General features: G+C 43.0%; 1 protein-coding gene across 1 annotated transcript in view; it reads right to left on the reverse strand.

Annotated features, from left to right (window-relative positions):
• Positions 1-9192: 9192 nt before the first annotated feature.
• The window catches only part of WNT10A (Wnt family member 10A), a 103441-nt gene continuing 97742 nt past the window's right edge, over positions 9193-14891 (reverse strand). The window contains exon 4 of the mRNA XM_073634347.1: positions 9193-12869. Coding sequence (XP_073490448.1) covers positions 12393-12869 — 477 coding nt within the window. The 3' untranslated portion in view covers positions 9193-12392. The remainder of the gene's footprint in view (positions 12870-14891) is intronic.

Raw genomic sequence — 14891 nt, forward strand, 5'->3', positions numbered from 1 at the left:
CATCCTACAGTTGACACCGCCTCCCTCAATGCATGGAGTGGTCCATATGGGTTTTTTGGTCCAATATTGTCTTCCTCTTCAAGATGGAGGCAGTGACACGAGGCTCCCCTTCTCCCACCGCTCCTTACAGCTTGACTACTCCATCTGTCTAAGGGAAACTTTCTGCGATTTTTTTTTACCGGCATTTAAAAGACATAAGATTATTGTTCATTTGAACATTTATTTTGACAATTTTGGACCAAAAAACCCATGTGGACTACTCAATGCATTGAGGGAGGTGGTGACAGCTGATTGTAGGATGACAATCTTTATATTGACCTATGTCTATCTAGAGCTTGCGCCGTAGTTCTAAATTCCTGAAGAAGCGGGCTTTTTGTACCCGTGAAACTTATCATCACCTGGCTGCAGTAAGGTCATGATGAATGTACACAACTTATTACAGGAATCTTTTCCCTAAAAAGGTAAGTTCGCCTTTTGTACACTTTTTTTTTTCCCCTAAATTCCAGCTCCCCTATGCACGAATATAGCATTCATGTACTTTTTTTTTTTGCAAAAATATCAAAGCTTTCTATTAAATCTACAGTCACTTACTTTTCTTGTCCTAATCCATGTTTCCAGACATTTCTATTAGTAATGTCTTTCTTCCTGATCAGACTTTAGGTCATGACACAGGAAGGAGTTGACCAGCTGACCTCATTAGCACACATCCTGCATCATCTACCCTCCCACTCCCATGTGCATGTTTTTTTAAATGAAATGCAATCAATCAGTGATCACCCTTCTCACTAAATACACAATATACAATCAGATTGCATAGTATATGGGTATGTTTATACACCCAAAATTACTAGTTGTGCTTTCAGTGCCATTAATTGTTAACAGCACACCAAACACAGAAGCGAACACACATTTTGCCATGTGAAAAAACGAGGGGCAAATGCTGCAATACGCACAGTAAAAAACACGCAACCCACAAAACACCAAAAACATCCCATTAACCACATGTAGTGCAGCCCAATGAAGTCAACAGGCTGCCCTATGTGTGTCACAGGAAAAACGAGACACAAAATGTGCGCTGCCACTATGCTAGATGTGAATGGGGCCTGAAAGTGAAATTTGGTGCAGTAACACAAGAACAACGAGGCTCCGTTCACATCTGTGCTTTCCTTGCATTTCAGAAATGGGCTGCACCAAAAATTGCAGTAAAAAACGCACCAAGCTCCGCTCTAAAAAAAAGAAAAAATCTGAAGTTTCTTTGGGGCAATTGCTGCGTGTAGGGCAGCCCATTCAGGTGGATGGGCTGCCCTATGTGTGATGAGTGAAAATGCTCCAAAACGCCCCCCTCGCTAAAAAAAAAGAAAAAAACGCATGTGGGAATGTGAGTTCCCTCTATGCAGAGTGGTGAATGGGGCTTGACAGCTGAGTGTTTCTGTCTACTCCCTCCTATGTACTTGTATAAAGATGGCCATACACTATGCCATCTGATTGTGTATTTAGTGTGAAGGGTGATCACTGATTGATTGCATTTCATTTAAAAAAACGTGCACCTGGTAATGGGTGGGTGGATGATGCAGGGTGTGTTCTAATGAGGTCAGCTGGTCAACTCCTTCCTGTGTCATGACCTAAAGTCTGTAAGGAAGAGGACACTACTAATGGAAACATCTGGAAAGGTGGATTAGGACAAGAATATTAAGTGTCTGTAGATTTAACGGAAAGCTTTGATATTTTGGCAATAAAGTACATGAATGGTATATTGGTGCATAGGGGAGTTGGAATTTAGAAAAAAAAGTGTACAAAAGATGAACTTACTCTTTAAAATTGTGCAATGTACTATATGTGTTTCTTCATGTTATTGACATGTTTTAATCTCTGTATAATAAAGCTTTTTTGACATTTTATTCCAATAGTATAGTGAAAGTTCTTTATTTAGTGGTTAGAGTTTTTTTTATATATGATATATTTTAGGATGTGGTACTGGACAACTATGTCCATTTCTTAGAGGGACTTTTCCTTGGCCCCTCCTCCCAATCCCTCTTTCTCCTACTGTAGAAGATCACTGTAGTAGTGGTGCCTATTGTAGGAGATCACTGTAGTAGCAGTATCTATTGTTGTTGACTACTGTAGTAGCAGTGCCTACTGTAGGAGATCACTGTAGTAGCGGTATCTATTGTTGTTGACCACTGTAGTAGCAGTGCCTACTGTAGGAGATCCCTGAAATAGTGGTATCTATTGTTGTTGACCACTGTAGTAGCAGTGCCTACTGTAGGAGATCAATGTAGTGGAGGTGTCTACTGTAGATCACTGTAGTAGCAGTGCCTACTTTAGGAGATCACTTTAATAGCAGTGCCTGCTTTAGGAGATTACTGTAGTGGAGGTGCCTACTGTAGGAAATCAGTGTAGCGGCGGTGCCTATTATAGGAGATCACTGTAGTAGCGGTGTCTACTGTAGGGAGATCCCTGTAGTAGTGGTGTCTACCGTAGAAGATCATTATAGTAGCACTGCCTACTGTAGGAGATCACTGTAGCAGCACTGTCTACTGTAGGAGATCACTGTAGCAGCACTGTCTACTGTAGGAGATCAATGTAGCAGCACTGTTTACTGTAGGAGATCACTGTAGTAGAGTGTTCTACTGTAGGAGATCACTGTAGTAGAGTGGTCTACTGTAGGAGATCACTGTAGGAGCACTGTCTACTGTAGGAGAGCACTGTAGTAGCAGTGTCTACAGTAAGAGATCACTGTAGTAGCACTGTCTACTGTAGGACATCGCTGTAGAGGAGGTGCCTACTGTAGTAGATCACTGTAGTAGCAGTGTCTATTGTAGTTGACCAATGAATCAGCAGTGCCTACTGTTGGAGATCACTGTAGTGGAGGTGTCTACTGTAGATCCTGTAGTAGCAGTGTCTACTGTTGGAGATCACTGTAGTGGTGGTGCCTACTGTAGGAGATCACTGTAGTAGGAATGATCCAGCTTCCATGGGGATCCCACAGTTATTGTTTATCTATAGTTAGGTTGGGACAATGTAACTACAGTTTATAAAAATATCTATACCTGGAATTCACCTTTTATGTGCCAGAGAAGATGAAATGTATGGGAAATGTTATTGTAGAGATGAACTAACCTTTTAAATTAGTAATTTCATGTTCTGTTCATGTATTATAGGTATCCGGAGAAAGAAGTATGAGACCAAACGCAGCAAAATGGAAACAATTACAACTTTATTACAATATTATTTGAATGACTATTCACAACAAGAAAATAACTTATATAATATACATATAATATCTACATATACAAATAACATGATTGTAATGGTCGGTTTGATTTATTTCAAAATCCAAAATCCATCCAGAGCATAAAACTGTCGTTATCTGGTATGGGAGACCGTCTAGTGATATGTGTGCTGGTTCCCTAACCTCTGGCATTGCAAAATTTTGCTGTTCGACTTCGGAATTCACCCCAGGCATGCATGTTTTTGGGTAAGTTAAGTTCGCATGAGGAAGACAGCCCTGGGGCCTATACTTTTTAAATCAAGTTATCAATGCCTCCTCACTGTTTTACTTTTAAGATACCTTGTAAAAAAAATAAATGAAAAAGGTCTTATCACCGGTCTTCACTCTTTTAAAGACCTCTGGTGGCCAAAGATTTCTCTTCACCTGACACTTCCGGGAGTGTCGGATTTCTGATCCCCCCCCGCCAAATGCTGTGGTTCCTTCCACCGGTCTCTATCTCACTGCAGGACACAGTAATGATGCAGGAAAACAGAGGAAGGAACTACAAGTCTGGGCGTGGGGACCAGGACTCAAACATGTCCAGAAGTGTGTCAGATGTTGGGGGATGATGAATCCAATACATCCAAAGCAACGCCTCCTCACTCTTTCACTTTTAAGTGACCTTGTCATAAAATTAAAAAGGTCTCACCACTGGTCTTGACTCTTTTAAAGACCTTCGGTGGCCAAAGAATTCTCTTCAACCGACACTTCTGGGAGTGTCGGATTCCTGATCCCCCCCCCATCGAGTGCTGTAATTCCTTCCACCAGTCCCCATGTCATTGCAGGACACAGTAATGATGCAGGAACATGAAGAAAGGAATAACAGCTCTTGGCGGGGGGGGGGGGACGGGACCAGGAATCCAACATGTCCAGAAGTGTCAGATGATGGGGGGGACCAGGAATCCAACACATCCAAAAGCAATGCCTTCTCACTGTTTTACTTTTAAATGACCTTGAAATGTCATAAAATTAAAATTTTCTAACTAGTCTTTACCCTTTTAATGACCTTCTGTAGCCAAAGAACTATCTTCAACTGACACTTCTTGTAGTGTCGGTCTTCCTGATCCCCCCGCCAATTGCTGTGGTTCCTGCCACTGGTCTCTATCTCACTGCAGGACACAGTAATGATGCAGGAACATGGAGAAAGAAGCTACAGCTCTGGGCGGGGGGACCAGGAATCCAACATGTCAAGAAATGTGTCAGATGATGGGGGAACCAGGAATCCAACACCTCTTCAGCAATGCCTCCTCGCTCTTTCACTTTTAAGTGATCTCATAAATAGGTTAAATAGGTCTTCACCAGTCTTCACTTTTTTAAAGACTTTCGGTGGCCAAAGAATTCTCTTGAACTGACACTTCTCGGAGTGTCGGATTCTTAATCTCCCTACCGAGTGTTGGCTGTGGTTCCTTCAACCGGTCCCTGCCTCACTGCAGGATACAGTAATATTGCAGGAACCGGTGGAAGGAACTACAGCTGTTGGCGCAGGGGACCAGGAAGCCAACATGTCCAGAAGTGTGTCAGATGATGGGGGACCAGGAACACATACAAAGCAATACCTCCTCACTGTTTCAATTTTAAATGACCTTGTCAATAAATGAAAACAGTCTCACTACTGGTCTTCACTTTTTAAAGACCTTCGGTGGCCAAAGAATTCTCTTCATCCGACACTGCTGGGCGTGTCGAAATCCCGACCCCCCCACCGAGTGCCGTGGTTTCTTCCACCAGTCCCTATGTCACTGCAGGACACAGTAATGATGTAGGAACCGGTGGAAGGAACTTCAGCTCTTGGTGGGGGAACCAGGAATCCAACATGTCCAGAAATGTGTCAGATGAAGGGGAGTCTCCAAGCACCGTACCTGTTGAAGAAAGCAAAGATGACCGGCACAGGCAGCAGGACAGGTAACTATAATATCTGTTTTTTACAGGGGAACCTTCTTTACTATTTTTTATTTCTGTGACAGGATCACTTAAAGTCAAACTACAGACAATTTTTTGAAGCTTTAAACATGGCTTGGAAGAGTCACGACCTCTGTCAGGTTTTTATTGCGGTCTGCCCCCGTTGGAGGGATGCACACTTTCTATTTGTTCTGATGGCCATTGTCCTTGGGAGAGAAAGTAAGGGGGAATCCAAAATTTTACAGTTGTCACCAGAACTGGAGTAAAGGAGATATTTGTGGTCCATGCCCCCACTGGGGAGATTCACCCTCACTTCCTGTGAGACAGGAAGTAACACTAAAGTCCTCCAGTGGGGACACAGATGCAACAAAACACTATTAGTAAAAGTGAGAAGTTAAGATCCATGTTTATGGTTATCACAAATTGTAGCAAAGCACATTACATGCATTGGTATTATACTGAATGGTTCCCCTACACCCCTTGGCAAGGGACTTGTGTTGCCAAAAATGCTACATACACCATTTTTGGTGCTTTAGCAGTCCATTAATTTTGGGTGGGCTTCCATAATGCAATGCACATCAATACACAGCATAAAGTGCATGTGCTAACACACCAAAATTATGTATATAGGTCCTAAGACCATTTCAGCTAATGGAAGGTGACAGAGATGGCACCAGAGATGACAGTAAGAGCCCATTCACTCAGGTGTGGTTACTGCAATGCGTGGCAACACATGTTACGTGTTGGTGCAATGTGGCACTATTCATTCCGAATGGCACCCCAAGCCACCTAGCTGACAGAGGTGCATTGTAAAACACAGCCAGAAATGGTACATACACAATTTTTGGTGTGTTTTGGTGACTTGGCAGCCCGTTAAATTGTAATTTGCTGGTTGAATGCAACAAGGGTGCGACATAATGCGCATTAACGTGTGTGCATTAACGCACTGCAAGGATGTAAATGGACCCTATAAGACGATTTCAGCTAACAGAAGGTGAAGACTGCAAGGGGCTGTGGTGGTAAGATTAAGGAAAATCTAGGGTGGAGATGGGTCTCATATTTTTCACTGGGGGCCTTAGACAGGCTGTTGTATAAAGGGACAGTTATCCTTTAAATATTTAATACAATACGCAGAAAAGGAAGAACATTTAAATGCACAATTATCCCCAAAAAACTAAGATGAGAGTTTCCATGGAACGTGAGGGTGTCAACAGACAACTCAGCCCATTGACAACTGTTTACAATCGGCATACCAGTTGACCAGCAATCCAACATCTAAACTTTTCAGCTTCAATCTGGCACTCTAGAGCTATACCTTGATTTTCTATCAGGAGCCCAACGTGGTGTTGCCTGTCACATGACCTTCCTATCTGCCCTGATCAGCGCCACAGGGCAGGCATGTCTGGACTATCTTACTTGAACTACAAGTCCCAGCATGCCCTGTCAGCCTCTAGTTCAACAACAGCTGTGAAATCACATGTTATCCGGTAAGATAAATACATGCAGCTCTCATACACGCATATCATTCCGTGGAACATCCTGGAAGTATTTCTGGAATGTAGCGCAGACGATGTGTCATTCAGCTTTTCAGGTACATGCAGAAATATGCACGGCCGACCTCAGGGCATTTCAGCAGGTGTGAACACCTTCATTTCCCCCCACTCCCTCTTAACCTGAGGTTTACATGTAATGAGCTCAGAGGGCCTGAACTTCTTCTTTGTCACTATCATAATTTAACTGGATTTAACAATTCTATGCTAGAGAGAGGAACTCCGAACAACTAAATACAGAACTGAATTACATAGACTATGTGGCCTTCGGTTTGTAGACACCTGACCATCACACTTATATGAGCTTGTTGGACATCTTATTCCAAAACCATGGCCATGGAGCTGGCCTGTCCTTTGAGGCTAAAACAGACTTCACCTTTAAGGGAATGCTTTCCACTAGATGTTGGAGTGTGTCTGTGAGAATTCGGGCCCATTCATCCAAAAGACTAATTTGTGAGGTTTGGTGCTGATGTTGGATTAGGAGACCAGGGCTCTGACCACTTGAGGTCCTCCACACCAAACTCATCAAATAATGTATTTATGGAGATGTTGGTTGAGAAGTCCTAATTCATTCCAATTCATCCCAAAGATGTTCAGTAGGGTTGAGGTCAGGGCTTTGTGCAGGACACTCAAGTTCCTCCACACCAAACTCATCAAATCATGTCTTTATGAAGATGTTGGTTGAGAAGACCTGGCTTGTTCCAATTCATCTCAAAGGTGTTCAGTGGAGTTGAGGTCAGGGCTCTGTGCAGGGCACCTAAATTCCTCTACACCAAACTCATCAAATAATGTCTTTATGAAGATGTTGGTTGAGAAGATCTGGTTTGTTCCAGTTCATCCCAAAGGTGTTCTGGAGGATTGAGGTCAGAGCTTTGTGCAGACCACTTGAGTTCCTCCCCACTTGAGCTAACCTGGCTTGTTCCAATTAATCCTGAAGGTGTTCAGTAGGGTTAAGGACAGCATTTACAGTATTCTTCACTGGAAACATCTGGATCTAAACATTTTGGAGGGAGCCCACATACTTTCGCCACACAGAAGGTGTAATAGTTAGGTGTCCCCATGATTTTCGCCATTTAGATAGTGTGACAGTCAAATATCCACATACTTTCAGGCCATATAGAAGGTATAATGGTCAGGTGTCCACGTATGTTATGCCCATGTAGTACATATGCAAACTGTTTCACTTGGTGCAGTATAAGGGCCACCTGCCCAACATTTCTTGTTAGTACTGGTTTGAGGAAAGGTGAAGGGGTTGGGGCAAATGCCCAGTCTAGTGAGTCACACACGTACCACATTACATACCCAGAAGGGTAACACCATTAATGCTCCTTATAGCTCTCTAACATCTGTCAGTTCATCAAACTAGTAACAAACCTTATGACTTTCTCTTCCTCCTCTAACCTGATACCTAAAAACCTCCCCTTTTATCCCCAAGTGTCTGAAACATGTAAGACTGGCAGTTAAGAGCAATGCAATAGTCTAACTGGATCACACTATTACGCTGACCACATGCACTGTAATTGTTTTGGTAATTTTAACGATGATCAGTTAGCTTTCAATTACAAAGCAATCAAACAGATCAAGAAAACCTGCTACAAACATTTTATATGTTCATGTCTATATCTATACGGTAGGAATGGTGGTAGGTTGCATTGATCCGTTTATTGTTTTGTGTGCAGCCAGAAATGGTTGAAATTGGCTGCAAATATTGCTGGATGCATGACCAGGGCTGCCGATAGCGGGGTACCACCGGACCTACTGTAGGGTACATAGGAGGGCCCAGGCAGCAGGGGGATCACTGCAGTGAGACGGGAGGACAATTACAGAGCATTGCACTGTGTCTGTGTCTCTCCCTCCAGCAGCTGAAAGCCAGGTTCCACTCCCTCTCCCTCCCACCAGCTTTCAGCTGCTGTAGGGAGAGACACAGACACCGTGGATCGTTCTTGGTCTGGCTGTACCAATCCCCCTCCCTGTGCTGCCCACATCTGCTTCCCCCTTGTGTGCCTGGGACCCCCCCCCCCCCGCAGCGCTGCCAGCTCTTCTCTCCCACCGGCTGCTGGGGGTTCACAGGCGGATCGAGAGTGAAGGAAGAGGCTGGTAAATATGTCATTTACTGGCACCTTCCTTTTCTGAATTGGACAAAGTGAGGGATTGGTACCAATCACTCCTGTGTCTATTCATAACTGAGCATAGTAAAAGTTGTTTACAATGCTCCAGTTTATGAATGAACAGGAGCCTCTGTCTTCAGTACAGGCATACCCCACTTTTAAGTACGCAATGGGGTTTATTTACTAAAGCTAGAAAGTGCAAAATCAGGCTCACTTCTGCATAGAAACCAATGAGCTTCTAACCCCAGCTTGTTCAATTAAGCTTTGGTAATAAAACCTGGAAGCTCATTGGTTTCTATGCAGAAGTGAGCCTGATTTTGCACTTTCTAGCTTTAGTAAATAAACCCCATTGTGTACTTAAAAGTGGGGTATGCCTGTACATCTGAGTAATTTCTGTATTTTGGGAGGGGCTGTGATTTCTGAAGGCAGTCCTCTGCAACGCCACTGTGGGAAGATAGCATAAAGATAGAATCCTGGCGGTTACATTAGCAGGATTTTTAACTACACCTTATGACTCTATTTTTTCGATCTGTCTGTATTTGCCTGGAGTTCTACTTTAAAGCGTTGATCTTTTAGCAATGTTCTGAGTTTCTGCTTTAAATGTGCTAAGTGAAAATTACACAAACGCTGCCTGTTGGAAATGTTTAGTAGAAACAGAATCCACACTTCACAGAAGAAAAGGCAACATAACGTCGCACAGAACCCCTGTTGGTGTCACATTCACCCCTGCCTGGCAGCCACATGGAGTCTGTGCATTTGAGAAAAAAACAATTGGTGTTTTAAAGAAATTTCAAATCACCAGGAAGGTAGAAAAGCAGCAAAATGGTTCCATAGGCCCACATAGGATATAGCAGACCGCCCCAGACGCCTGATAAGGAGGACGGCTCCAATTAAAATAGAATGCAAGTCTACATAATAAGTGATCTACTCCATCACTCCCTGACAGCTGCATGGAGTCTGCACATTTGTTAAAAAAAAACAAAAACAATTGGTGTTCCAGAAAAATATCAAACCACAAGGTAAAAAGAAAAAAGCAGCAATATGGTTACATAGGCTCACATACAGTGAGATACAACAGACCAGTCCGGATGCCAGATAAGGATGGCTCTAATTAAAGCCTAAGGCCGGCCATAGACGGTGCAAATTTCTTTTGCACGATCCCCCCATCAACACTGATGGTGCTGACAGGGGAATCTCTCCTGCCGAGCAATTGTCTTTTCCCAGCGGTGGGGGATCCCTGCAAGGAGAAGACAGTGATAATTGCTAGCGGCTATACCAGCTATAAGCGATAATCGCAAGTGAATACGGAAGGCTGATTGTACCCAAGTTGATTGATTGCTCAAATTGGTACATTCACCCTGCCCACACACAGTTGAACTGGCCGAGATTCGAACCGTTTATGGCAGTCCTAACTCCAACTTTAGCATCACTATACTGTAAATAGTTCATTCGGGCCAAGCTGGCCCAAACTAATTTATTTAAAGTGATAGCAAAGCTGGCGTTGGGCTTTAAAGTAGAATGCCGGTCTATACTGTATAAAAACTGATCTGATTTACATCAGTCTCCCAAAATTGTATTTTTTTTTCTTTTTTGCAGCAAGGCAAAGCAGATCTCTAAAGCTCACCGCCCGTCAAAGACATAGAGACATCCTGAGCAAAGAGGTGGATGAATTGGCTAGGTGAACAGTCTCAGTGGGATCTAAACAATCCATTCAATTTGTATGCAGTCAGATTGGCTCTCTTACCACATAGTTTGATAGATTGTACAATTTGATTGCAAGGTGTATGGCTAGATTTAGATTCCCCAATTTAGAGAAAAGACCTGTCTGATTGTATACAAACTGAATGGTCGGCTTAGGTAAGCTCTCACATGATATCGTTTTTGACACATAAAAATCGGCTTGTACAGAAATTGTAAAGTGTGTGGGAAGCTGGCCATCTACTATACATTCTGATAGTACAATCACCTTTATTCCCTCTGTGCAAGGACCTATCGGAAATTCGGAATACAGACTGAGGTTGATTTACTAAAACTGGAGAGTGCAAAATCTGGTGCAGCTCTGCACAGAAACCAATCAGCTTCCAGTTTTTATTGTTCCAGCTTTATTGAACAAAGTGAAGTTAGAAGCTGATTGGCTGCCATGCAGAGCTGCACCAGATTTTGCACTCCCCAGTTTTAGTAAATCAGCCTCACTGTATGAATTGTCATGATAGGCTCTCACGTTACATAGTTTATGGTAAATCGAAAGGTGACCGTGCATTATACAATCTGATTGTACACGCCCCTGAAGATCTACCATCAACTATGTAGTGCCTGATTTGATACAAATTGAATGGGTTGTTTAGGTTTTTCCTTATAATACATAGTTTTGGTAAATATAAAGGAGATTGTGCCTTGAACCCGGAATATGCCCAGGAGGCTCTGTTTTGTAATTTTGCATACGTAGACAGGCCATAGATGGTGCAAATCTTTCCGGCAATCGCAGGTTGCAGGAAAGAAATTTGCACGATTCCCCCATCTATACACACAGTGCTGACAGGGGATTCCCTCCTGCTGAGCCATTGTCTTCTCCCGGCGGGCAGAAGACAGTGATTATCACCAGGGGCTATAGTAGCCCCTAGCGATAATTGCAAGTGAATCCGGCAGGCTGGTTGTACCCATGTTGATCAATCGATTGATCAACTTTGTACATTCAGCCTGCCCACACGCGGTTCAAATCTCAGCCGGTTCTCGCTAAACTGGTCAAGATTCGAACCGTCTATGGCCGGCTCAAGTACTAAAATAAAAAAGACCCCCCCCCCCCAAAAAAAGGAGATTGTATAGTGCAGGGATATGCAATTAGCGGACCTCCAGCTGTTGCAAAACTACAAGTCCCATCATGCCTCTGACTCTGGGTGTCATGCTTGTGGCTGTCAGAGTCTTGCTATGCCTCCTGGGACTTGTAGTTCTGCAACAGCTGGAGGTCCGCTAATTGCATATCCCTGGTATAGTGTATGGCCAATTTAAGACAGGTCTTTTCAACTAAACACATCCCTAAAAATGAAGGGGGAGGGTTACAGGTAATAAAAGCATGTTTTAACCTTTACATTTATTTAGGACATTTATTAGGAGTTAAATTAATCTTATTTTGCTTTGAAAAGTCCTATTTTTTTCCTGTGTTTTTATATTTTTGGATATACAGTCCAAGCTTTGCTTCTTATTTTAAGTCCAATGTCTAAGTTTATTGATTTGGTTTTGACCTGGTGGTTTGAGCAGCCACACCGAGTTGTCACCAAGGCTCTGACAAGAGTACCTGTCACTTTGCCTTGAATTACAGATCATCTTTATTTCATATTGGGCAACCGAAATCCGGTATGTGAAGAAGTAAACACGGGCAGTCAGCGGTGCAATGTAGTCCCAGGCTAATCTATGAGGGAGATGGGAGATGCATGAGTTGAAGGCCTGTAAGTCCCTGAGCATCTCTGCTCTTGGAGTGATAATATTTATTTTTCCCATAGAGAACCTCCTTGTTTTTTTATTTTTCATATCAAATCTTGGAAGCCGGGTAATCCTCGTAGCGTCCGCTCTTTATTTACACACGCTCACCCACTCCGTGATGCGGCACTCCTCGCACACCACATAGCAGCACCAGTGGAACTTGCAGTTGCAGCGCTCGCTGCGCGTCTGCCGCAGGATGTTGTGGCCCCGGCCGCAGCAGAGGCTCTCACAGTTGTCCATACCGGGGCTGGTTTTGTTGCATATCCGCCCTTGCGTCCCAGCCGAGTCCATATGCAGCTCCTGCTCACAGAAGTCGGGCGACTTCTCGAAATACACCAAGTCATTAATGCTGGCTCGCCTCCGATACGGGGCCTGCGTCTGCTCCAGCTGGCCCAGCTGTCCATTGTTTCTGTTGTGGGGCCTTATAAGGGTGGCCACCGTGAACCTGTCCTTCAGAACGGAGCCAATCGCTCGAAACTCAGGGGTGACCTGCCAACAGGTCTTGAGCTGGCAGCTTCCTGAAGTTCCATGGCATTTGCATTTCCGTTTCATGTTGTCCATCACAACCTAAAGAAGGTAAAAAGAAAAAAAAAAAGAAAATAGTTAAAGGATCACAAAACTTAAAATATATTTAAAGCCAGCACTTTCTTAATATTTTGGAGTGTGGAGGGGTTGGAACTTCTATCAGGTGTTTATTGCTATCTGATACCCAATGTGGATATTTCCCATCATTTCCTGTCCCAGAGACAAAACAGGAAGTTAAAGGAAACCTCTCCAAAGTGAGGAAAATCCCCTCTGAGTTCAATTGTAACATTTTGGATTTTCCATCATATTTTGTCCCTATGATAATGATCACCAGGACAAAAAGAAAGGGTTAATCTCCCCAGCAGAGACATGGATGTCAATAAAAACATGCCAGAGGTTTTCAGCCTTCCCCATTTTTTCCAAAGGGAAAAAAAATTGGCTTTAGATATTCTTTAACGTATACGTGCAATGGCCACGGCACATAGACGACATACATTCTTCTTGTAATGAAGGTTTTATATACTACAAACACCTACTCTTATGGAGCATAGCAGGTACGCTCCATTCCTTAACTCACCATACCATTCCTGCCTGCTTCCCAGATCCATGCTACAACCCTGCCTATAGACCAGCTACTTAAGAATTTTGGGAGCACGTGAACCTTTCCTCCGCCAATCCAGTTCTGCAGCCTCAACCAATCACCAGGTCTGAACACTGTCACATGGGGGCAAGTGGAAGGTGACATGTCAACCAGTATGCAAATGTCAACTATAGCAAAGAGCTGATAATTGCATAGGCTCTATGGGGTTGATTTACTAAAACTGGAGAGTGCAAAATCTGGTGCAGCTGTGCATGGCAGCCAATCAGCTTCTAACTTCAGCTTGTTCAATTAAACTTTGACAACAAAAAAAACCTGGACGCTGATTGGTTTCTATGCAGAGCTGCATCAGATTTTGCACTCTTCGGTTTTAGTAAATCAACCCCAATGTGTGGAGGGGTTTGAACATCCCCCATTCCTTAACTAAATTTCAGGAGCATATGAGCCTGTCCTCCTCCAATGCAGTTCAGCTACAGCCAATCACATTGCACGTGGGGCAACAGTAAGAGGGCATGTGAAACAGTATGCAAGTGTCAAACTGCTAATTTTTGCACAGGGTCTATGTGGGTGTTGGGGGAAGGGGGGGGGGGCACTTTATAAACTCTGCTAGTCCTGCATTGTATGTGAAGAGATTGGAGATGTGGCAATTATACGACAGGCGTCTGATGGGGAAGAAGCCTGCAGGACTGAAGACTAAGATAAGCAATTAATTCTATTAGCGTTCCTCTAGACTAAACGAGCACTAAATCCAATATGTGCGGGGAAGGGGGGGGGGGAGCAACCATTACTTATTTTTTATTGCTGGCGCTATTTCTGTAACAGGATGCATAATATGCCGAATGATCAGGAAGAGAGTAACTGTAACCTGCAGTTTACTAAACAGGTTCAAAGTTAGAATTATTAGCGCAAACAAGGTCAGAATGGCCAAAAGCATGCATAACTGCACATTAATACAAACCAGACTATGAAAGCTGCACAAATATGAACTCTTCCCAGTAATGTCTCTGCGGCTCAATCAGCGTAATAAGTGGCTACATAGCACAATCTCTATAAGACTCTAATGCAACAGAGAGTCTAGCTGAGAATCATTACTTCAGTAAAACAGTTCAGAACACAGACAGCTACTTGTGATATATATATATATTGATATATATATATATATATATATATATATATATATATATATATATATATATATATATATATATATATATATATATATATATATATATATATATATATATAGGGATGGGCGAACGCCCCCCGGTTCGGTTTGCACCAGAACACCTCGAACAGGCAAAAAGTTCTAGGGAACATGCAAACTCTATTAAAGCCTATGTTACACGAACATGAAAAAGTGCTCATTTTAAAGGCTTATATGCAAGTTATTGCCATAAAAAGTGTATTGGGACCTGGGTACTGCCCTAGGGGGACATGCATCAAAGCAAAAAAAAGTTTTTAAAAGA

Source organism: Aquarana catesbeiana, linkage group LG06, assembly GCF_042186555.1.
Source record: "Aquarana catesbeiana isolate 2022-GZ linkage group LG06, ASM4218655v1, whole genome shotgun sequence".
In the NCBI taxonomy this organism is placed as follows: Eukaryota; Metazoa; Chordata; class Amphibia; order Anura; family Ranidae; genus Aquarana; species Aquarana catesbeiana.